The sequence below is a fragment of the Chaetura pelagica genome, unplaced genomic scaffold (genome assembly GCF_000747805.2).
Source record: "Chaetura pelagica isolate M959 unplaced genomic scaffold, ChaPel_1.0 scaffold266, whole genome shotgun sequence".
NCBI lineage: Eukaryota > Metazoa > Chordata > Aves > Apodiformes > Apodidae > Chaetura > Chaetura pelagica.
The window spans coordinates 357,703-383,170 of record NW_009953799.1 but is presented as its reverse complement, the minus strand read 5'-3'; the positions used below and the strand labels follow the sequence as shown (position 1 = coordinate 383,170).

At 40.1% G+C, this 25,468-nt stretch overlaps 2 protein-coding genes across 2 annotated transcripts in view; both read left to right on the top strand.

Annotated features, from left to right (window-relative positions):
• Window positions 1-1,165, top strand: part of CD99 (CD99 molecule) — a 15,373-nt gene extending 14,208 nt beyond the window's left edge. The window contains exon 10 of the mRNA XM_010001185.1: window positions 1,140-1,165. Within this exon, the coding sequence (XP_009999487.1) occupies window positions 1,140-1,165 (26 nt within the window). The remainder of the gene's footprint in view (window positions 1-1,139) is intronic.
• A 6,596-nt stretch (window positions 1,166-7,761) lies between these two features.
• Window positions 7,762-25,468, top strand: part of XG (Xg blood group) — a 37,315-nt gene continuing 19,608 nt past the window's right edge. Inside the window, exons 1-4 of the mRNA XM_010001184.1 lie at window positions 7,762-7,822; window positions 21,271-21,312; window positions 21,647-21,703; window positions 24,630-24,665. Of these exons, the coding sequence (XP_009999486.1) occupies window positions 7,762-7,822; window positions 21,271-21,312; window positions 21,647-21,703; window positions 24,630-24,665 (196 nt within the window). The remainder of the gene's footprint in view (window positions 7,823-21,270; window positions 21,313-21,646; window positions 21,704-24,629; window positions 24,666-25,468) is intronic.

Below are 25,468 nucleotides of genomic sequence, written 5' to 3'. Positions count from 1 at the left end.
CTCCTGGAAACACTGAATAATAAAATCTCAAAGCAGTATAAATTTGTAATATATTCTTCTGTGAGTTTAGTCTAAAACCTGCAGCACTAGTTCTGGGTTTATAAAAATAATTTAATTTAAAAATGTATAGTTTCTTTCAAGTATTTCATCAGTTTGCTAAAAACTTCCATCTGACATATGATTTTCTTGATAAAGATTTTTCCTGTTAACTGTTAAATATATAAAATTCTCAAAGAGAAAATATTTTCTTGTGACTGGCTATTGAATTCAGGACTGGAGATAGGCAGGTATCCTCAATTCAGCTATGTATTAGTGAAGCAAGCAATATTATTCAAAGACCTCTCCCAGAGGTAATTAAAATACGAGTGGAGTCAAGATACGCTAAAAATTTGGCCAAGATTCAGGTGTGAAATGCATCAGGTGACTCATACTTTATTTTTAACTGATAAAGTCAAACCTGGGATGTTACTGTAAATGCTTACTTCTGCCTCCATATTGATGCTGTGTTGTATCCCAGATATAATACCTCTGTTGCATTTTGCAGGCAAGCATGAGCATATTTTGAGTCAAGAAGCTGTGCAACCATGATCAACATGATGCTGCTACTCATGATCTAAGTTCTGGGAATCAGCAGACATTAGCTTTGCTTTTGGTAATACAGTGTTGATGTAGCTACAAGGCTTCTGGTTAGAAGCAGTCTTACATTAAACCAGGTCAGATGGCACAGCAGAACAGGTTCATGTTTTTAAAATGTTACGTAGACTTATTTTTTACTTCCTGGAATGCAGGTAACCTAGGCTGGCACTTTCTTTCAATAAAGCACGTTTTCCACCAGCTACACAGGCCCGTATTCCATTCTGGTTTTCCATCTGTAAGTCTGGAACTGTGTGTTGGATTGTACTGCAAGTGTATGGATCTAGTAGAATGTGGTTATCTGGGTGAGGAATCTAGGATGTAATATCCCTTGGTATGCAGGATGCTGGCAACACAGAATCAAGCCTCTGCTTACCTGGATTCATCCCAGTTTCAAAGGCCAACTGAAGAAGTCTGTTGTCCACGTATACTGTTACATAGTAATGTACAACTTGCAGTGTATACTAACTTAGTGTACTAATCTTGTGTTGTTTCTCACTTTTTAGTTCAGCGCACACTTCTGGAGAACTAAATTAAAGAAAACATGAAGAACAGACTATTGAAACTGGATAGAGAGCCTGCATTCTGCCTGGAAAAAAAAACCAACATAAAAGGAAACAACAAAAGCATTTAAAAAAAAAAAAGAGGAGTCTTAAGTTACATGAGAAAACAGTTCTTGTTTGAAACACTTCTGGGAGTGTGACGTAGAACTGAGTACTTCTGTATGGTTAGTCCTGTGAAGCGTTGTTGCACACCAGTATGTGGCCTTAATGACAGGAGTGTAGAAGTATGTTGTGCCTTTACATTCTTTTCTGTACTCCTTTGACAAATGGGTGTGTCTCGAGTGCATTCAGTATGTTTAACTTTTCCTTACCTCTCCAAAAAAAATAAACAATTAATGTTTTGTCACACCATTGCTTTCAGGCAGTGCAAACATTTTTTTAATATCCTGTATGCAGTGAGTGTACCAACCAAACAACTTGGTATATGCTGTGGGTACCTGAAAGCAAGTGGCTCACAGCATGTGGGTAATGGATCTGGGTGTGGGTGATGCTCCTACAATCTGTGTAGCCTCCTGGATCACCCACCAGGGAAGAGATGCTTGTTTTGAGCATCCAAGAGACAAAAAACTCAGTTTTGTTATAGTATTTTTTTTCATTGCATCTGTCTGGTACAGATTCAGAACACCCAAACTAGTGCACACAGACCCTTCCTCCTTTTCTGGCTTTTCCTGCTTAGCAAGCATTGAGCTGGTCAGATGTGGAAAAGTCAGATTTGCAAATTGGAACCGTAGTCGGATTTTGTACATCTGGGGAGACTGATGTTTGGCAGTTGTCTGAACAGATGTGGGTGAAGCATTGGGGAGTGGGGATTAACATCTTCAGACTTCTGTAACCAAAAACTTGTAACAATGTCTTACTTTAAATTCAGAAGGTTAATCATAGGCACTTAAAGACAGAAGCAGTGCTACAGTTCAAAAGTACATGATAGCACCAGAACAATCCAGCTGACCAGAACAATCCAGCCTCATTCCACAAGCATCCACTGGACAGTATAAACAGCATATGTATGAAGAATGCTTTTGGACTTGTGAAGGATTGCCATTGGGATGAGGACCTATGATTGCATCCTCAACACTTATGAGCTTTGCTGTGGCTCTTGAAAGCCACAGGAAGGTTTCAAGGATCTGTAGAAATGTGGAAAACTATGCAACTCGTAACAAATTAAAGGACTAAGTCCGGAATAGTAACTAGTTCTTTCTGGAAGGAATAGTCTGACCAGTTCTGCTGGCTTTCATTCTAATATTTTCATTCTAAATTTTCATGCAGTTTTATAATGTGCCCTACTAATGTGCTTCAGCAGCCTGGCAAGCTCGACAGAAAGATGATATTTCATTAAACATCTGAAAAGTCATTATGAATTTGGATATTAAACATGTAAATATATCTGTGCATTCAGATATGAATGTATGCCAAGGATAATTCATTTAAGAATTTCTTGTACATGTTTCTTAGCTTGTTATGGAATGAATTTGTAAACCTCTTTTTGCCCCACTTCTGCTTTTAGTATGGAAGTGCTAAAACCTTTGTGTGTTTGAGGGTGGAAAATTGATTTTTTTATATAAAGTTTTGACCTATGTATAGACAAAAAAATTAAATGTACTGCTTACCTGCATGAATAAACAGGTATCTCATAATAATGCCAAGTGTAGAGAAAACAGAAATAAACCAGTGTTTGTTACAGATAGAATGGCAGAGGAAGTTCAAATGAGCTTTTAGCAAACCAGGTTCTTGACTTCAGCTTTTGCAAACCTAAAAAATACTTACTAAAATCTCCTATCAACATTGTGATTTTTCTAAAAATAAAATATATAAAAAAAGAAATTGTGTATGTATTTTTCTTCTTAGTAGCTCTAGAAGCACAAAAATTTTGGTGCTTTACCAGAGAACCAGTCTTCAAGGGGAGTTTCTCTTCCTACTCAATCAGCAATTCAGGTCTATTTCTTACAGACCTTATAAATCATTTTAGAAGGAGGTTGGCTAGTGTCAATAAAGCTGTGAGCTGCTTTCTCAGATTTCTTAGCAGTGTGTAGTGCAGAGAAGACATCTATCTCTCTGAAGGATAGGCATGGATTTTAAAGAAGAGCACCTGGAGTTGGTTAACACAGAACCTACTGAAAATACGCACAGCAATAGAAGGCCTAATATGGGCAAACTTTATAGTGTTCGTGTTGAGAAAGAATAAAGACTGGCTGCTGCCACCTAGGAAAAAAAGGTTAAGAGAAGGCTTGAAATTTCAGGCTGTTCTTTTGTAGTAAGCAAGAAATAGCCAATTTATGGGTTTCTGTTGCTTCTCTATATATAAAATATAGTAGTTTGCTTATTTTTCACTTATCAACGTCTTAATTACTAAGTTGCTACTTGCCTCTCTACCAGTGGGATTTGATACAGAATCATAGAATCATTAAGGTTGGAAGAGACCTTCAAGATCATAGACACCAACTGTAATCAAACTACCACAACCACTGACCTATATCCTGAAATGCCACATCTAAACGCTTCTTGAACACTTCAAGGATGGCAACTGCACCTCCTTTGGCAGCCCATGCCAATGTCTCACCACTTTTTCAGTAATAAATTTTTTCTTAATACCCAAATTAAACCTCCCCTGGCGTAACTTAAACTCCTTTCCTCTAGTCTTGTTGCTAGTTACTTGGAAGAAGAGACCAACACTGGCCCCTCTACAGCCTCCCTTCAGGTACTTGTTGAGAGCAATAACATCTCCCCTGAGCCTTCTCTTCTTCAGACTAAACAACTGCAGTTCCCTCAGCCTCTCCTCGTATGACAAGCCCTCCAAACCCTTCACCAGTCTTGTTTTTCTCTGGACTTGTACCTTCCTAGCTCAACTGCTCCTGCATTGAGTAAATATCCTGATCCATTAGTTTTTAGATTCATTAGGTCAAGAAACATGATCAGTTTACAGTTATCATCCTACTGAAGTGTTTTTATGGTCGTCTCCCACAGATCAGCTCCTGCGCATCATAGTCTGTGGGCTGGTCAGTGACTTTCAGGTCCAAATTTGGGAATTAAGATTCTAATTTCCAGACAGGTTTTGATCAGACTGTGCAGTAAACTGAAAAATAACTGTCCTTTCTAGGCCCTAACTGGAATTTCACTCCTGGTGGGGTAACTTAGTTTAATGGTGAAGGTTGAATGGAAATCAAAGAAGAGCTCTATCCTGTACCTGTGGTCCACCCTTATCACTTCTCTTTTTTTCTCTTACCTACTTCCTTTAAGGAAGAGGAGTTACCTTCAATAATAGGAGGATGAAAGCAAAGCAGGATCTTCTTACAGAATATCTTGTCTCTTTAGCTTCTACAAGGAAGCCGAGGTGGCAGTTTCATTAATCCTGTCAGTGAAAATGACAGCTTAAAAAATGTTTTGCCCACTTTCAAATGTCCATTTCAAATACTTACCTAAACTTATCCAAGTGAATTCATTGGACTATGGAAATAGAAAGAGGTATTTCTTGAGCATAAAATTAGGCAGCTCCTTACTGTAGCTCCTATTAATTCTCATTTCAATATATGTGCCAAATTTTGAATGCCAAGGAAAACTCTTTGTAGTGCACTCAGTGTTCAGTGTACCTTGGGCTGAATTTTTATTCCAATTGTACATTTTGGTATTTGCCTTACTAGTTATCTTAGATCACTATTTAAACTACTGTTCCCTGTGTTTTTCTCTTGACAAGATGATGATTCAAACCTTAACTGAAGATATAATTTTTTTTCCTGCTCTTTTACACACATATAAAAGGCATATTCGAAACAAAGCAAAAGACTTGAATGGAACAAAAATACATTTTATTTTTTTTTTAAAACCCTACATATAGAGTTCTTTAAGAACTACAAGGATAAAATACTAAAATGCATGTTCCTCCATCTAGTTGTGAACAATCAGTGACATATAAACTACCATGTAGTAATTGTATTCTTCCATTGCCAAGGAGTTGTATCAATGATTCACTTGTGTATGTGGCTTATATTTAATATCTAATATTACCAGCTATTTCAATATCTAAATTAAAATACTTCCAGTTTCATGACAAAAGGTGAATACTTTATGGTATTAGTGGGTTTTCCTAGTAGAGTGTAATTTAGTTCTTTCTTCTCCCATAGACTCATGCAGTAGGTCACCCACACCAAAGACTGCAGTGTCTAACCTCTGCCCATAGGAAGGATGGGCTGCAACTGTGATGAGCTGTGACCATCCTCCTCTTTTAGCCTGCATCTAAAAGCAATCTGATGGGCTAACAGTGTATGGTGTAGAGAACAGAGAGACACACTGGCTCCATTTCTCTACCCATTTGCTATTTCTTAAATATATGGGGTTTTTTCTTGAAAAAAAGAATTAAAAATTCAGGTAAGTCACCTACCTTGTCAGGTGAATATTTGGCAGAACTTTGAAAAATATTAATCAAGGAATTCTCAAAGTAATAAAACTGCAATTTATGGTAAAGTGTAAGGCCTTATATTTAGTTTTAATGTATCATATTGTTTCTTCCATATCTTTGGCAATCATTTGAAAGTCTTCAACAGAGGGAGCTCAGATTAAGAAGTTCCTGCAATGTCCCAAGGATAGAAGTGGGATAAGTAGTCCAGGCATCATTACTCCTATGCTAGGTCCAATCCTTCAGTTTGACCTTCCTGTGTCTTCTTACTGTTTTTATTTAGCTAGATAGAGCCAGTAGCTGGCTTCAGAGGAACTAGACAAAGGGATGCACTGTCTTCAAACTTAGTTTAAGAATCTTCAGTATCCCAATGAACTAGTATCATCAGGTGGGTAAAATAAAGTATTTTGGGAAGACTTCACTTACAAGAACAACTTCAACAACACGAACAACTGTTTTGAAGTAAAGCAAAAGAATGTTTGTGAGCTGCTTGGATTTCATGGCTCTAGTACATAGCCTTGCTAACTTTCTTGTTCCCTTGAGGCAAATTAATCACTGATATGATGATTAGCACCTGGGTGCCTGCTTTTGTTAATCTGGAAAAAAATAAACAGTAGATTTACAAGATTGCTTGTGTCATGATGTATTTCTTGCTTTCACAGGCTGACAAAGTCACCTCTAAAACCTGAATGTCTTTAACTCTTCCAAGACTCAGCAGTTGGCCCTGACAAGGAGACTGATGATACATAAATTGAGCTTTAGATCTTCTATTGCTAGCTAAAAATAGTTGAGCTGTGTTATACAGTAAACCAGGCCACTAGAAACCTTTCTCCTGGTTCATATTTGGAACTGGGGATGGGGGGTGCAGGAAACTGACCTACTTGAACACCAAACTTCTTGATGATCCAATATCAACAGGTTTTATCAGTCCAGTTTATATTGTTACATCAGCTTGCTTCTAGTTAGCAAAAAAACAGGAATTCAGTGCACACACTGTATCCAATGTTCTAGGTAACTCAACAGAAATGCATTTGGAGCCAGCCTGTGCCCCATATCAGGCTGGACCATCCAGCAACACCACAAGCCTATGGATGAGCCCCTGATGGCAGCAGAGTATTTGCTGTCCTAGTCAAAACAGTGCTGACAAGAGCTCCTGCAGGTCACCCCCCAGCCAAAGGCAGCTCCTTGCTGGTGCCAGGCAGCAGTGTGACAGCAGCAGTCTGGTTCAACAGGTGAGAGAGGCTACAGCAAAACTGGATATAAATCACATCAGTTGTTTTCAAGTATGTCTATGGATGGATGGATGCACATTTTGCTCATTTTCCAAAGATTTGTGTTCTCACACTTGGCACTACCTGAAATCTCTCTCCATGCAGGATATGCATGGATATTTATATTTTAAAACATATCTAGATGAGTGGAAAAAAGCACGACAGACAGTGTTTACCTTGTGAAGATAAGCATCTTCTGGGGAGCTGAGCATGCTTCAGTTCAGTAGTCAGACATCAGAGCTTACGTTTATATAATTAGGGGGCTTTTGCCAAGTCTCCCAAGACTCTGCAAAGCAGACTCTTGGCCTCCACTTCTCTCACTCGGTGGCTTGAGTTAGCAGCTAGGACTCTGTCAGGATTGCCTTTACTAGCAGTTCCTGCTCAGCCAAAAACTGAGCAGTGCTTTGAGGACAGAAAATACCTGAGAGATTTTTTCCGAGTGCCTGTCGGAGCAGGCAGGGCTCCTCTCACAAGCTGCTCGAGCTCCCACAGCACCACTCCCTGCTTTGAAGGCGAGGATGTCAAACAGGTTGGCTTTCCCTCAGGGCAGAAGGCGGGTTTGGGCTCACTGGCTCCATTCTCATTGGGTGCTGCCACCAGTTCCCCAGGTCTCCAAGCTCCCTGCGTGGGTGATAAATAGATTTCTTAGAGGGTGGGTGGCACCTACTGTGCTGCCCTCGGCTCTGCCCTAGTGAGATCCTCTGCTTTTGTTACTTGTCTTGTACTACACGAGGTTTTTCGGGACTTCTCCCTCTTCCTCAGTGCTTGAGTGTGATGGTGAGGGAACTCGTTGGGCAGAGCCACTGACTCAAGTATCTCCCTCAAACCTTGGCGCTGCAGTTGCAACATCTGCTTCTACTGCCTGGAAAAAAGGAGCCAGTGCAATTCAGGCATTGCATAGAAGACGATGGGGAAATTCAGAAGTATCCTTCTTTTGTGCCTTGGCTTTCTTCTAGTCCATGTAAGAGGTAAGTGATTTTTGCTCTGCTTTGCTTCTAGGGCACGAATATCACAAATGAAAAATACAAAACAAAACAAAATTTAAAAAAACCAACAACAACAACAAACCAACAACAAGAAGCTCAAAAGAACCCCTAAATTCCAGTCTCTAAAAAGATACGCTTGTTCATTTAGAAACACATGCTGGTGTTATTTTTGTTGCTACTGTTCTATGAGAAGCATTCAAGACCGTTTAGATAAGCACTTCTGCAGCTCCTAAAGAGATATGTATCTTTTGGATGATGGCTCGTAACATCTGTGCTAGTTGGAATTTACTTGTTATAACTGCTTATTTTCTGTTTAGTGTTCCTCCCCTGAAATTATTCAAAACCTTGAGTTGTGAATACTCTTGAGTATAAACTTTTTAAACAGAAGCTTTTTAAACAACAGCTTCCAGAGGACCTGAAAGTTTCCAAAGAACTCCTTAGCAAATATTAACTTAGTTTTTAGTTCTTGTCTTGTTTATTGATATTTAGAAACATATTACTTATATCGTAAAATTGAATTATTATTCAAATTATAGATTTGAATCTTTAATATCAGTGCTCATGCTTCAATAATTCTCAATCAATAATAAATTTTCTTTAGCCAACATATTCCTGAATATAAAAAATCCACACACAAGCATACATTTCTTTTTGCATGCAGGATTAATGAAGAATGGAATATACTTTGTACAGATTTTTTTTAATGAAAAAATAGCAGTTGGGAAAAAGTAGTCTCTTGCATTGAGTCTCTGTTCTAATTTCTAACACAATTTTCTTTTAGTAAAGCAGTCTGTAATTTGCTTTTATATCAAACCAAATAGGATCATCCTTGTGTGTATCTGCCACATAATGTACTTGTAACCTTTTATTTTTTGTATATCAGCATTACTTCAAGAACTTTTAGCACAGTGTTTGACTGCAGGAAGAAAACAATCATTAACCACTAGCTTCAAAATTGTTGCTGCTGCTTTTCCTTCCACCACCCCTAATTTGGATGGAGGCCCTAGGAGATGTTGCAGTGACAGGCAGTGAAAAAAACTTGCCTTAAGTTAGTGTCATGGTTCTATTTTAATAAATGAGGAATTATTTGGAGGTCTCCATCAAGAAAATGCAGCACAGAAACAGCAGAGCAGTAGGATTGTGCTGGCCTCAGTATGTTGTGAACAGCCATGATTCACAGGGTGTCTCATCACTGGCATCCTGATTTTCTTGTTCTGGAGGACTCTCACATTGAATATTTCAGTTCAACCAACCTGAGCATGAAGAAGCTGATTTCCATATGCTCTATGACTTTGATTACAAGGATAGTCTGCCTAACCATTTTTGCTTTACGCGCGTGTTAACTTAGAGCCAGTTGGAGCCCTGCTTTGGGGAAGAAGTCATATCAAAAGCTGTTGTGGGCACAGTCGTACGGCTGTGGAAACCATTTCATCCACTTTGAAAAGCAAAATGAAGTATTTTAGGTCTATGGAAACAGTCACTAAATTTTATCATCAAAGTGTTTACCACATTTCAGGGGATGTTTATAAGAAACAATTCTCAGTGTTAATGAAGACATGATATGAGAAAGACAAGCTTTTTACCAGCATGGCCAAGCCTAAGCCCTGATAATAGGAATGTCTGTGGCATGATTCACCTTTTCATTCCTAGCCTTGATTTTTACTTAAACTGTAACCATCTGTGATAGCTCCTAGAAACTACCATGCCACCGTGGCCAGGCCAGATCACATCACTCCTTTTACCATCCAGCCTTTTCTGCATCCAGCTACCTTCAGTTAGTTGGCTAGACTGCCTTGCTAGACACACCTCAACAGAAGTGTCACATAACCAAGGACCACATTGCATAAGAAAAATGAGACCTGATATAGTTCAGAAACATACATGCCTATCACAGTCTTCAATACTTTCAGCTACACCCTACAGCTTTTCTTATTTCAAAGCTTTGGCAGGTTATAGGAGGTCTCCCATATAAGCTGAGCTGCAAAAACTAATTGCCCGAGTGTTTTTTAGCCCAACCCAAATGAAAGAAAACTTCATAGAAATGTCTTGCACTGAAGTTCATTTTAACATCCTATGTTGGTTACTGTGGCTCGGCTCACCTGTGATGATTCAGCTTTGGCTGTGTCTACACTGGCCACTTAGGATGTGGTAAGACACAGTTTAGATATTTGTCCCACAGTAACTGAGATCACGCACAAGTTCCAGACATATTGTAGGTCTATTTTGGACCACACACCTCAGTTTTGATATGTATTAGAGGTCCCATTTAGGCTGTACACCTGTGTGCATATCTGCAATGGGGAAACAGTGCAACCTGAGGGCTTGCTGTTCTATGGAGGTGGAGAGCATCTGAGCCTTTCTCTCAGATGTGAATGTTCTGAACTGCTCCTCAGCTTCCCAACATAGATATATTCTCCATATCCATGGTCTTTAAGACTAACTGATACTTCACATAAACATGTGTATTCAGTAATAAAGACAGCCCAAAGGTTGATCATGTTTAAGACACACTAGATTTGCTCCTTCAAGTACTGCATGAGATGCAGGTAAAAGGAACAATGTTTATTACTAGTTGGTAAATCATGTACCATTGTCAAGCTAAGGCTTTCAAAGATGTTGATGCAAAACTCATTGTATTCTCTGTTAATTAACTAGGCATTTTAGAGGGTGAAAGCTGCAGACCTGTGTAGATTTGAGACACTATATGACTTAGTTTATTAATAACGTAGTTTTCACTGAAGTTAAAAGACAAAATGGGAGAGATGAAAAACATAGTTCTGTTCCTCTTATACTGCTCCATCGAGTTCCACTCCTCCCTGCTCCATGAGAGGTCCCTATGCATGTGCCAAAGCACTCACAGTATCAGCAGGGACATATCAAACAGTGAATTCTCTTGTTGCTGGTTGCCAAAGCCTTTTCATTCCAAATACCAGAGCTGTTTTCATCTGTAGGCATGTCATTGTTATCATCTGAGGCTGTGATGGGAGCGTGATAAATAGTCATACCTGAACTGGTTCAAATGGTAATAACAGCAGAGCTCTTGCAACCACAGGCCATGGGAAGACCTAACAGCCTGTGTAGTTACTCAGCTTCTCAGGTTCACTTTTCAGACATTGCTACCACTTTGCAAGCCTGCTAGCAGTTCCCAAACTGCCAGTTTTCAGTATATATTTTCCCCTCATTCGCACCAGCAATTATCAGTCTCTTTCTATCCTATTGAGGGGAAAGAAATGTCATACTAAACAAATAAATGTCATCATTCTTTCGAGATTAAAAAGCCATAAAATTTTGCATTTCTCTGCCATTTTGCCTTGCAGCCAGGAGGAGAGATATTCAGATTGCTTTATCTTTTCTTTTGATTCTTTCTTTTCCACAGGAGGACTGATATCTATAAATGTTATAGGAATATACTATCTAAAATCTGGTCTGTAGTACCACATCTCATGAAAGCAAACAGGCCATTCCAGTTGAAAGACAGAGCTTGAATAGGTTATGAAAATATAACAGTCTCACTTCCACTGTACAAGCTTTGCCTCTCATCAATGCATTTTTTAATTCTTGAGGAATTTATTTCAAAAGTTCACTCAGAGCAATTTATTTTCAAAGGGCAACAATGATCCAGATTAAATGAAAAAAAGAAGAAAAAGAAAAAAAGAAAAAAGGCCAGAGTAGGAAGTAAGATCAGCAGACTAATTAAAATTCTTCCTTACATTTCAGGCTTTATAACGTCACTGGTGGACAAACCAGGGGCATACACTCCACACAGGGAACAATCCTGAGTTAGCAGCCACAAAGCCTCCTGGATCATAATCATATCAAAACTGAAACTTTATCTTGTAGGTTGCCAACTGCAAGGGGCAGCAATTGAGATACAAGCCAAATATTTCTGTCCACAAAGACTGTACAGACCATTTGTACCATATGTACAGAACATAGCAGTAAAAAAAGGTGGCTGACTCTTCAGAAACCCAACCCAGATTTGCAGAGCAGTCTGCATACTAAGACTCCTGATTTCTGTTCCCTCCAAAGGCTAAGCCACCAGATCCTCTTCTGAATCTTCTGCTTTTGGAGCTCAGATACCAGCTGATGCTCCATCACCTTTTGCTCATGGTGGCAGAGGCTTCTCTGTGCACTCTGGCAGCATATGCAGGGCCTTCTCCAGCTCTGCAGAGGAAGCCTAATTACTTTTCTTGTTTAATCCAAATGAAATGACATGGTGGATCCCGAGGCTTTGCAGTGACTTCGTTGCTGAACAGACTTGCTTGCTGACATCCAGCAACTCTTTACAGCATTCTTCTGGTATGGAGAACACATTCTTCATGGCACAAACCAGAGAAGATGCAGGCTTTGCTTCTTTGCTGTCTTGCCTTTTAAACACAAAAGTAAAGAATGTGTAAAAAATGCTCTGATCATCCACTTCGACTTGGCAGTATTACTAAACCCCTTTGAAGCAATATAAACAATTATGCCAATGGGCTACCATGACTTCAGGATTAGTTATACAACAGAATTTCTGAAACAAATTCAACTCAACAGTAGTTACTGAGTAACACTACTGAGATCTGTGCTACCCATATGGAAGAGCTCAAGGTTATTTAGCATGTATTTTACCAGTGCACTTGGGATGAAGATGGGAGCAGGAACATTAAAAGACATTCTGTGAGCAACACAGATTAAAAAGCCTGGCATCTCCCTGACCTCAGCATTATGTGTGTCTCCATATGCTGTCTTTAAACCACCAGCTGGCGAAAGTGTGGAATAGCCAGCTGGTTCTTAGGCAGTGAGTGGTCATGCTGAGAGCCCAACACAGCTGTTGCTTGTGCCACTCTACAGGGTTCCAGCAGGAACACTCACACAGGTCTCTGAGGCTATCTACTTCTACCTTCCTAATGTAACTTGATTAGGCCTGACAGCTTCTGACCAAATGGGTAAGAAGGGCTGGCAGCTTCACAGATCACACAGGGACAGAGAGAAGCTTTTGCAGAACAGCTCAGGCTATGGCCTAAGCTCTGCTCCCTGGTGACACCCAGCTGAAAACGTGAATTTCAGTGAGGTGCTGCTACACTGGAGATCCCAACGTTTTTGCTCTGCCTGTCATTTTACAGCACACAACAGCTTCTTCAGTACTCACTCTAAAGCAAAATACAGAAAATTATATACGTTTTCTTTTATGTATGTAGGACATGCATTATGTATGCAGCAGCTACCTTTGAACAGCTGTTGTTTGTCCACAGCAAAGCAAACACCATCCAACTAGATGATTTTCTTTCGTATTTGATGAGACCATGCTGCACAGACCTAAAGCAGTACTGCCACTCTTGCTTTATTAGTGCATCTTATTTCCCAGTAATTATTTAAATGTGTTCTTGTATGAATAAGTGAGAGAAACCTTTTCATTTTCTTTGAATTCAAACTATAAACAGCAGTGGCCTAGAAAAAAACATTAAGCCAATAATCAGGTCCATATGCTGTGGTCTATACAGTGGAACTTAAATCTTAATTACAGACTTTAAAGCATATCCATTTTCCACGCCTGCATCAAGGGGTTGTAATGGCAATTGTTGTTTATGGAACGAAAGGGCTATGATGGAAAAAACATCTACAGTAACCTCATCAAGAAATATGGATCATGAAATTATGACGTCAGCTAAATAATACCCTCTTATTGAGATTTTTCCCCATGTGTCCACTCTGGCATGTAAACCTTCATATTCTCCCACTTTTCTTATATGAATAATTTCCTTTAAACAAACATAATTACTTCCTGAATAAAGTTGGAACACCAAACGGTTATGTTCTGAATCACATGCCTGAGAGAATACCTACACAGGCACTGGAAGAGGGGACAGGTATCCTGGGCAGAGTCCAGGGACACTGCCCATTTATGCAGGGATGAGGTCAGGAAGTCCAAGGCACAGCTAGAACTGAACTTGGCAAGAGATGTTAAGAAAAACAGGAAGGGGTTCTACAGGTACATAAACCAGAAAGGAAGGTTAAAGAAGGCATAACTCCTCCTGATGAACCACAATGGTGAAATGGCAACAACAGACGAGGAGGAGGCTGAGGTTCTCAACAACTTTTTGCCTTAGTCTTCACTGGCAACCCCTCTCCTCATAATTCCCATGTTGATGGCCCACAAGATGCAGACCAGAGAGACAAAGTTCCCTCCACTGTAAGTGAAGATAAAGTTTGTGACCATCTGAGGAACCTGAAGATATACAAGTCCATGGGAGCTGATGAGATACATCCCAGAGTCCTGAAGGAATTGGCAGATGTAGTTACCAAGCCACTGTCCATGATATTTGAAAAGTCATGGCAGTCAGGTGAAGTCCCTGGTGACTGGAAGAAAGGACATGTCACACCCAGATTTAAAAAGGGTAGAAATGAAGACCCTGGGAATTACCAACCTATCAGCCTCACCTCTGTGCCTGACAAGATCATGGACCAGGTCCTCCTAGAAGACACGCTAAGGCACATGGAGGACAAGGAGGTGATCCAGGACAATCAGCATGGCTTTACCAGGGGCAAATCCTGCCTGACCAACCTAGTGGCTTTCTACAATGAAGTGCCTACATCAGTCAACCAGGGAAAAGCAGCAGATGTCATCTATCTGGACTTCTGCAAGGCCTTTGACACAGTCCCCCACAACATCCTTCTCACTAAATTGGAGAAATATGGGTTTGATGGGTGGACTGCTCAGTGAATAAGGAACTGGCTGGATGGTCATGTCCAGAGTGTAGTGGTCAATGGCTCGAAGTCCAGATGGAAAACAAGGACAAGGGCTGTCCCTCAGGGGTCAGTGCTGGGCCCAGTGTTGTTCAATATCTTCATTAACAACATTGATGGTGGCACTGAGAGCACCCTCAGCAAGTTTGCTGATGACACCCAGCTGGGTGGTGCAGTCGATATGCCAGAGGGACAGGATGCCATCCAGAGGGACCTGGACAAGCTAGAGAAGTGGGCACAGGTGAACCTCATGAGGTTCAACAAGGCCAAGTGCAGGGTCCTGCACCTGGGCCCAGGTAACCCAAGATATGAATACAGGCTGGGGGAGGTCACACGTGAGAGCAGCTCTGTGGAAAAGGAGCAGGGGGTACTAGTGGATCAAAAGCTGGACATGAGCCACCAATGTGCAGCTGCAGCCCAGAAGGCCAACTCCATCCTGGGCTGTATCAAAAGCTAAAAAGACCATAAGATGGGTCCCACGAGCAATTTCCATAACATATTGTTCTTTTTTAGAAATTTTTTCTTCCCATTCATGAATCACCCACTTCCTTCTCAGTCTCTGCCAGCATCATAGTGTTTCAAGTTCATTGTATTCACAAAGCAATTCTTATTTTATAATAGAGAAGAAATATTTTTTCCCTGTTTCTAAATAATGTAAAATCAACTTATTTTCCCTTTCTATCTAGCTCACATTTCTAAGTTAGTTGGTTCTAATTTATCTGTAATATAGGATATCTCATCTCAATATGACTGCTAGCAATGCATTAAAATCCTATTAATTTAATAATATTAAGAACAAAAAGGATTTATCTAACACAGAGATGTATGTATGCAGGTAAGATGTATGTCCACACATATGTCCATGTATTAATACATTTTCTCATGGATTTTAGCTTCATTTTTAATATTAGAATACACATATTAAATGCCTGAGAAGTTAATTTCATTTGTTGCATAACTGGACTCTCATTTGGCAATATTCATGCTGACTTATTTAAATGTCCAGTAGTTTCATGGCCAAAAGCTCTGTTCATACAGCTCCAGTGCAGGACTGGGCCCACATATGGAGAGTAAAAATTGCAGAGGAATTCCATGGTAACCTTCTGTCAGAAAACTTCTGACTATATTCATAATGACAAACAGGTAACATCCACCTGCAGAATCCAACGTTGTTCCTTGCAAATTTTCCTCAAAACCTATGGGACCTTGGACCCTTGTGATTAATCAGCTACTTTGCTAAAAGGTGACATTTAACATTTAGGTCACCAGTTCAACCATAGGCAAAAGGTGCTGCTTTCTCTGGTTTTGTGACTGGATATTTTGGACATATCTTCAGAAAACTAATAGGATCAAAAGTTTCTGAATGTCAAATGTGCCCATGACTGTGGACACCACTATGCAGGGTTATGCTTTGGTAGGGTAAGATGACCTCAGCTCTGAGATGCTGCAGCAGGATGCATCTTATATTCAAGAGAAGTTAATAAAAGCTGGATCAGTATCTCTGTGGCCAACAGCCACCATCACAGTCCCTGTAGGCAGAGCAAGTGGACTAACGAGGATTTCATATTGCCAGCCTTCCACACATGATTGCTAGAAGGCTCATAGAAAGTATGGGCAATAGTGAAAGCAAATGTCCAACCCAGAAGAATCATGCCTGTAAAAACAAAGGTAGTAACTTTGAAATTTAAGCTATTATGTTTTGATGCTTGGCTTTATGGAGCCTGTTATGCCCTGTCTGGCTGCTAAAGAGAAGTCTACTGTTAGCTGTGTAGGACAGGTCTACACTTTAGATTTTTACTGGCACAGCTACATGTGTTGGGTGGACATCAGGGGATTACATCCCAGATAAGGCTGGCAGTGCTGTCAAAAGTCCTGCTGTTAGTATAGTTCATTGTGTTTGAGCAGCTAGTTTAAACATAGGTCCTTTTGTGATACAAACTGTGTATCTATCTGGAAGGCTTGCTTTGTATCTTAGCATTTTCTCAGTTGCACATAAGGATGGTTCTGTGGTGTTAGACAGGAGCTTATAAGCATATTCTCAAATTCTCTATTATGAATCATTGTAGCCCACCAAACAAAAACCACAATTGTAATAATCTTATTTCTATGCAAAAGCATCCCAGAAGAAAGGCTTGAAGTGATGCCAAGAAATAACAGACTAGACCAAAGCATTAATAACAGAAGTAACTCTGCACTAATACCATTGTGCATAGATAAATCACTTCATAACTTTATCCAGGTTAAAAAATCAATCCCAGAAAAACTATTGTTTTAAAATAAAAACAGAGGAACAAAGCTGGTTTCTCCACACTAAAATTTCTTTCATTCTTATTTTCATCAGTATATTTCCAGCTGGTTCTATTAAGGAAGCTGGTCAAAAAAAAGGACCATTTTTATATGTGGAAAATGAATTTATTTCAGTCTGTTTGTTCTGTGAAGCTTGACTAATTTATTTACGTTGTCATTTATCTTCAGAGTTCCCTGAAGTGACTGAGCTAATATTCTCTGAGTCTCTAACATGTTTTTGTTTTTAGACCCACTATTTTGTGGATCAAATCTTGGTTGTTCAGCTATTTAACCATCTGTTATCCTCCCAAATTAGATCCTTAAGATGTCTAGGTGCAATCTCAGAAACGATAATGAGCATTTAAAATTCTGCTCCACAAAATCGTATTCCTTGCAGTCATATGATGTTATTAGCAGAGGAAGTCGGGATAGAAGTCCAAGCAATCTTTTGGTTTATTGCAATATCATTTATAATGATGCACAGATGTCCATGTACAATCTGCCCATCTGTCAAAGTTTACATTTACACAGCCAGAGAGACTTCAGTGCAGTTCCCTCTTACTCCCAGTCAGTCATTATGTGTTGGTGTCTGTTTATTTTATTACTTTGTTGATACTGAGAAATATTTTTTTAAAAAAACATGATCTGAATAATTTCTGTAGGAGATTTTCAGGCTTCTTTTTTATCTTCTTAAAATTTCTGTAGTTGTCTTCTATTTCTCCCTTGCTGTCTCAAAATAATAGAGCAGACATACAGCAGGAAAGAGTACCTTAGGTATTGTCCAGGAGAAGGGCAGAAGTGACTAACTGCTTCAGTAGGCTGTTTTGCTTTGGTTTTCATGCAATTGGAAGCATCTGTATCATCTTGTTTAAATTCCATAAATTCTTTTGCTTAGATTTTTCCTTCTACTCTTTTCTTTTCCCTACCTTCAAATAAATATTATACATGGAAGTTTTCCAGAGTCTTCCTTCTCAAGATGATTTTGTCATGTTCTCTTTACAGCTTTAGGACCTCAGTGGCTGCTTTCCATGTTGTTAGTGCACATGGGTCAGGATCTGTAACAAGGGACCTGCTTTGGCCAAAAGCCCTTCAGTGTTACAAAATTATTTCTGGTGACTCACTGACAAGAATTGGTTTGAACCCTGCTGGCAGTATCCTGCAGCAGCAGGGCTCAGATCAAATAGCCTCCTTCAGCATTCAAGATGCTGGTCAAGAATTAAGATTTATCCAGAAGACAAAATCAAAGCAGAGTCAAACTTAGGTTGCTTGTATTTTTGACAATGAAGAAATGCTTCCAAAAATCTAATTTGACCATAGAAGTAGAGGAGATACCAGAGGCCAGCATCTGGGTAGGGTAGTCTGCACCAGGAGCAGCTGGTTCCATGAATGGGCAGCAGCACAGCTGTGACAGCCCAGTGACAGGGGCTCAGGGTCAATAAGGGCTGGTGAAGTCCTCAGGGATCTGGCAGGGAATATCTTCTGAGGAAGCCACTTGTCAGTCTTATGTATTTATGTATTGTAATGGATTCTTGGAATGGTAGCCACTTAAGGACCCAATCTAAAGGTTACTGGACTTCACTAGTTTGGCTCCGTGGGCAGAGCAGGGGAAATAGAGGTGGTCAGATGAGATAACACTCCAAGATCAGTTCAAATGAAAAGAGATAAAACGCTGTTCTAATAAAATTAACAGGAAAGCCTTATGCTGTTATCTGATTTTCCTTTCCAAACAGGTTTGTCATAATGTTTTTAAAGGGACACTTTTGCTTTAGACGCTTTCACTTTGCATTCCAGGCTCGTTTTATCTTTTCCATCAGACACCAGCTACAATTAAGCTCATGGACTTACATGAAAATCCTTATGGGAATCAAAACGTTTCTATTTTATGTTCCTGCACTGATTTTTACCTGAGATCACAAAGTGGTTTTTCACTGATAATTAATCTTCCCAGAAGTTCTTTGACACAGGTGAGAGCTATTAGTCAGGAACAGTGATTAAGTGAAGAACACCATGAAGACAGACAGCACCTCTCAAGAAGAAAGCTGAACCCAGAGCACTGTTGCTCTGGAGAATCTCTGAAGGCCTCTCTCTGATCCTCAGTTTCCCTGCTTGAACAACAAGACCTTTCTCACCAAGAAAAATGCTTCAACAAAGAAATAATTATTAAGCATTTTAGACAGGGTAATAAACAGATGCAGTTCAAGAGGCTTACTTGATAGAGCACTGTACTGAGGCAGCCATGGCATGGCATGACTTTCTGTGGGTTTGGGAAGGCTGATCTTAGAATTATCATAGAATGTGTTGGGTTGGAAGGGACCTAACAGATCATCTAGTTCTAAGCACTTGCCATGGGCAGGGACACATTCCACTAGATCAGGTTGCTCAAAGCCCCATCCAATCTGTCCTTGAACACTTCCAGGAATGGGACATCCACAGCTTCCCTGGGCAACTTGTTCCAGTGTCTCACAGGAAAGAATTTGTTCCCAATGTCTAACCTAAACCTACCTTATTCCAGTTTGAAACTATTACCTCTTGTCCTCTCAATACAAGCCCTTGTAAAAAGTCCCTCCCCAGCTTTCCTGTAGGCCCCTTCAGATACTGAAAGGCCACTATGGGGTCTCCTCAGAGACTTCTCTTCTCCAGGCTGAGCAACCCGAACTCTCACAGCCTTTCTCCGTAGGAGAGGTGCTCCAGTGCCCTGATTTTCCAGATCTTTCTGGCCCTCCTCTGGACTTGCTCCAACACCTCCATGACTTACTTGTGTTGGGGGCTCCAGAATTGGACACAGTAGTCTAGATGCAGTCCCATGAGAGTGGAGTAGAGTGGAAGAATCTGCCTTGACCCACTGGCCATGTTTCTTTTGATGCAGTCCAGGACATGGTTGGCTTTCTGGGCTGCAAATGCATCTTGCTGGCTCATATTGAGCTTCTCATCAACCAACACCCCTAAGTCCTTGTCCTCAGGACTGTTCTCAATCCATTGTCTGCCCAACCTCTATTTATGCTTGGGGCTGCCCCAACCCAGGTGCAGGACCTTGCACTTGTCCTTATTAAACTTCCTAATGGGCCCACCTCTCAAGCCTATCAAGGTCCCTCTGGATGGTATCACTTCTCTCCAGTGTGTCAACCATACCAGCTTGGTGTTGTCAGCAAATTTGCTGAGAGTGCACTCAATTCCATTGTCCATGTCACCAACAAAGATGTTAAACAACACTAGTCCCAGTACTGACTCTGGAGGAAATCCACTCGTCACTGGTCAATATTTGGACATTGAGCTGTTGCCAACAACTCTCTGAGTGTGGTCATCCAGCCAAGTTCTTATCCACCAAGCAGTTACTCCATCTGCATCTTTTCAATGTAGAGACCAGGATGTCATGCAGGACAGTGTCAAATGCTTTGCACAAGTCCAGGTAGATGATGTCCTTTATTCTTCCCTTTTCCACTGATGATGTAACCCCATTGTAAAAGGACACCAAAATTGGCAGGCACGATTTGCTCTTGTTGAAGCCATGCTGCTTGACACCAATCTCCTGCACATTTTCCATGTGCTTCAGAAGAGCCTTCAGGAGGATCTGCTCCATATTCTTGGTGACCACAGAGGTGAGACTGACACACCTGCTGTTTCCGGGGTCATGTTTTCCCTTTTCCAGTCAGTGAGAACTTCACACTGGTGAAGTTGCCACTCTCATTGGTGTACAAATAGAAGGGTGGTGAAGTTTCAGTCTGGACAAAAACTAATGGATATATACTCTGCAAAGAGGTGATTCTTGAAGGCTGTGTATTAGAAGGCGGCAGATTGTGGAGAGTGGAAAGTAAAATTCACATGAATAACTGTGTTTGCTTCAAAGTCATATGCTTCAGTTTAATATATTTTCAATGTTTTACAGTTTTATTTACCTGCTAACTTCAAAGGTCAGGATGCTATTTGCCCTGCAGTGACATTTAATGATGTCTTTGTCACCTAACAGAGAATAGGAAGGGTTCTTTTCTCCCCTTTCAGATTTTTTAAAGTACAATGGAAACTAAATCAGGTAAATACATCTTTATGTTTTTTACTGCTGGCACATCTTACAGGAAGAACTAAAAAACATTGGCTCATGTTACAAGTGATCACAAGGCAGATTTGCCAGTAAAGCTGCTCTCTGAAGCTGAGCTAGTAAGACAATAATGAAGGTATTAGAAGTTCTCACCTAATTGTTCTGGTTTGCAAGGACAGCACTGAATGTTGTTTTCAGCCATCTCCTGGCAATAGCCCTTGTGCCCTCTAACAGCTGATAACTTGCTGTGTCCCCACTCCTGTTTGGATGGATTTTTATTTTGTCTCTTACTGGTGTTCTGGCTCTGTTCAGAGCCCTCAGACCTGGAAAGCACAGAAACCTACCCACTGACTCAGTCTCTTTTATTCTGTCATCTTCCTTCTAGGTCAACGTGATTTTGATTTAGCTGATGCTCTTGATCACCCAGGTAGGTAAATTTCTTATCCTTATTTTTCCATGACATTTAGACCCAATAATAAATCTTAAATCCTTTTCCTTGAGGACTAGAATATGAAGTAGCTAGTAAGGAAGTTAAAGATTTACAGAACTCAGACATGCTTGATTTCACTGTTCCTGTCATAAAAGAAAAAAATTATTTAAAACACAAAAAGGCTTTGAAACATGACCCCTCGTTTTTATTTTCTGTCATGATACATGAAGATTTATTGAGTACAGCTCTCTAGATTAGCAGATACCTTCTTTTGACAACTTGAAAAAGTTTAAGTTGTTATTGCTTACTGGTATGTCATTGTGTCCCACAGAGGACATAATTACCCGGAGGCCCACAGTGATCAGAAGACCAACAAGGCCTGTGCTGAGTGAGTACTAAAGACAATGGGTCATTACTGATTTTAGGTATATAGAAGCTGCCTCTCATGAGATTCTTGACCATATTTGCTAATGTTTCATGTGAATAATAACTGTCTTCTGCACATAAGGTAAGTGGGTTTTTGAAAACCAGTTACATGTCTTTATTTCTTCCAGTAAGGCTTTAGAGCATGACTAGCTACTGTTGGCATTTTTATTTCTGGAAGACCTTCTTCACACTTTTCCAGCCTGTATTGAACTCCCTGAGGAGTATAATTAAGGGTAACTATTGCTAAAAATGGGTAACTATAACCTACAGTAAAGCTGCCTCAGTCAGGTGAAAAGAATTTAATTTTCAGGCACTCTTAAGACTGCTGGAGATACGACAGTCAGATCATTACCTGCCCTACCTGAATCAATCTCACAAATTCTTGGGATCAAAGAACACCATGTTTTCCAGACCATTTTGGCATCTCTTTCAGCACTGAAGAGGATTGCAAGGAGTTTAAATGCAATTAAAACTAATTTAAAAAGCAGTTTTCAAAATCAGTTACTAGATTTGGAAGCATGAGCAGAGAGATGATACAAAAGTATGTCCTAGCATCTGCTTCAAGTTTCAGCTTAACCTCAGGGTTTCTTCTATGTCTCATTCAGCCAGTATTCTTGAGAAATGAGGCTGGCTGAGGTGACAATTTTGATTCAGTTGGGAACAATTACTGTACAGACCGTGTTCTCTTGGCATCACTTCCCACACAGAAACCTCTGCCTGCCTTGAAGTTCTCGTGTAGGTACCTCCCAACCACTGTAGCAAAATTTAACACAAAATGTAATGGAAGGGAAAGGTGACATTTATATACAAAGTCTCTAAAAAAGCTGATTTTACCACTGACAACCATCCTGCCATTGATTTAATTCAGCTGTGTGCTCAAACCCGCTTAATGAGAAGCACCAAGATGTGTGTGCTCAGGTGGCCTGGTGAGCATCATGTGCAACACGGGTCAAGGTATGCCAGCTACTGAGTCCTCATCCTGTCTCTGTGGTTCTTCTGGGTCAGAAATTACAAGCCAGTTTATGTACAGATCTTTTACACCCTTTAGGAGTCATCAGCTGTTATGGAGAGGTCCTTTGCCTCATCATCTTGCTTATTTCAGCAGCTCTGAACCCTAGGCCAGGTTGCTGCCCACTATCTGGTTTTGCTTGCTTGGGTTATACAAGCTATGTCTACAGCCTATTTTCTGAGTAAGCAAACAGGAAAAATAGTGGAATAAGTGATATGCTGCAACCTTTGACTTTAGAGAGCCCTTCTGCTTTCCTCTGCTGACAAGTCATCTGTGTTGTCATCGTACCGGAGTGCAGGCTTGCTGGTTTTGACAGAAACAACACATTCCTCAGTTTCATTGCTGATAATGGTAACCTTTCTTGTCTGTTCTTCTAACCATTTGCTGTGCTGTTTCTTCTGGTGACTACACACACACACACATTTCCATTTGTATTCTGTTCATATCGACCTTAGCAATTTTGAAACAAATCTCTGTATGATCCCTCCAGAGCGGAACCCTACCCTCTACCAGAATTTTTCCTCCCAAGAATAAATTCAATCTAGTTTGCAATTTATTGCTTCTTACAGTGTTAGCATTTGACAAGTAAACATATTTCTAAGTGCTGGCCAGATGCAGACAGAATCAACACTTGGCTTTGCCAAAAACTAACCAAGTTGAAGTAGTATGAATTTTATTATCTTCCTGCCAGATTTCTTGCTGACATCCAAGCATACCTGAGTTGTCACAAAAATGAGACTAGATACTCTACAAAAGCAGAACACATGAAGCCAGGCTTCTGCATGGTGATGCATTTGGTAGGATTTTTCTGGGTTGCAGGAATTCTGACACAATTCTTCTGAAAAAAAAATGAGTTTAATTGTCTATCTAACTTTCTGTGGCAATAAGCACTGATATCAAAACTTAGGTAGATATTGCTGTCCCTTCTGATTCATTCCAGCACTCCACGTTTGTAGAGAACAAGAAAGGGATCCTTGGAGTTATGATGTGCATCTAATGTATTTTTGCTGACTACTCTTTGAACTTTCAGAGCTTGCTGCCACTCCATACACGCCCTTCCATACCACCCACGTACTAATATTCACACATGTAGATTTGAAATGGAGTTCCTCTGGTTTATGTATCTTCAGCTCACTGACAGGTTGTTTATTGGAAGGGAAATTCCAGCCCAGGTACAGAGAGTCATGTACAGTGCTGGGGGAATGGTGATAGCCTGCACATACAGACATTTAGGTATAGTTTAAAATCTTCATGGCTCAGCCAAAGAAAAAGAGACTGTCACCCAACCTCAGACAGATGCATATGATTGTTGGAAGCAAAATGTCTTATGTCACCATGACCCTTACATAAATTAGTTGATTCAATTCGCTTTCCCTAAACAGTTTTACTACTTCCCAGTAGCTGGTCTTGAAAAGGCTATTCAGGTTTTCTAGTTCAACAAATTACACTTGAGCCAAACATGCTTAAATCAGTGTTAAGCACAGACATAAATGTTAATAAATAAATAAATAAATATTTTAAAAATACAGTTTAATAGCTTAACATAAATAATTTTAATTATGTACTTGCAAATACATTAAAGAAGTATTGATCTTGATTCCATTATGAGATTTAGTCTGAGCTTATTTCAAGCAGGAACAAAACTTTCTTATTTTGAGTTGAAAATACTGTGTATTTTATCAATTATTGTGTGGGAAAAATGCTAAATTCTGTAAGAATTTTCAAGAAAAGTGTAATACCTTATTTGAATTTGTGCAACTGGCCTGAAAAAGTTGCTTGTCAAACCTTCAGTTGTACATTTTCTATTAGAAATACCATCTTACTTCCCTCAATAATTGTGTGTAGCTCACTTCTCTGTCTTCCTCCTTTTTGTTTTCAGACAATGATCTGCATTTAGGAGATGCTCTTGGTGGGGGTGAGTATTCTCTTCTTTTCTTAAATACAATTATTGGGGGGTTTTGTAGTCTTTTTCTGAAGACTGCTTGATTTGTGAGGTGATGTTTCAAGACTGTAGGAAGAGCTGTACAAACGAAAGTCATTACAGCTCATGAAGCTGCAGCCTTTTTGCCAGAGGCCATGATTCAGAGGGTGGATAGCAGGCTGGGCTGTGCCTGATTGCCAGCTACAGGAGCTTGCAGGTTGGCCTGCCTGCCTGAATTAACTCAGCTTTGTTTACTTCACCATGTCATGGCTGGGGAGAGGATGTACTGCATGTTCAGCCGTGATGGTTCAGGTTCTGCCTCTGGCAGAAGGTTGAAGACAACAGGCAATGGCAGTAGTTTCTGCAGCTACTAAAAATGGGTCTGCCTAAGATTAGGAATCAGAGGTAACAGTGGATAGAGAGAGGTGTGAGTTTGTTGTAGCTCTGCTGATCCCAAATCAGAAATGCAGGAGGGAATGTTTCAGAGGTGAGCACTGATGGACAAGATACAGCTTAAGCTTGAAGCAATCAAGCTGTTGCAACCTGCTATGACTTCTGGTTGTTTCTGTAACACCCAGAACTGACCCAGGAAACATTCACTGTCCTGTGCTGAGCTCTGTAGGCACATGAAACCCTTGACTTTGGGAAATTTTGCAGCACATTTTGTTTAATGTGTTTAGAGGTATACGAAGAATGTGATTAACTCTAGAAAAGACACAGAAATTATCTAAAATGCAAGCAGTATCGAATCAAAGCCTAAAATACCACTTCAATCAAGGCTACAAAAAAGAAAAAAA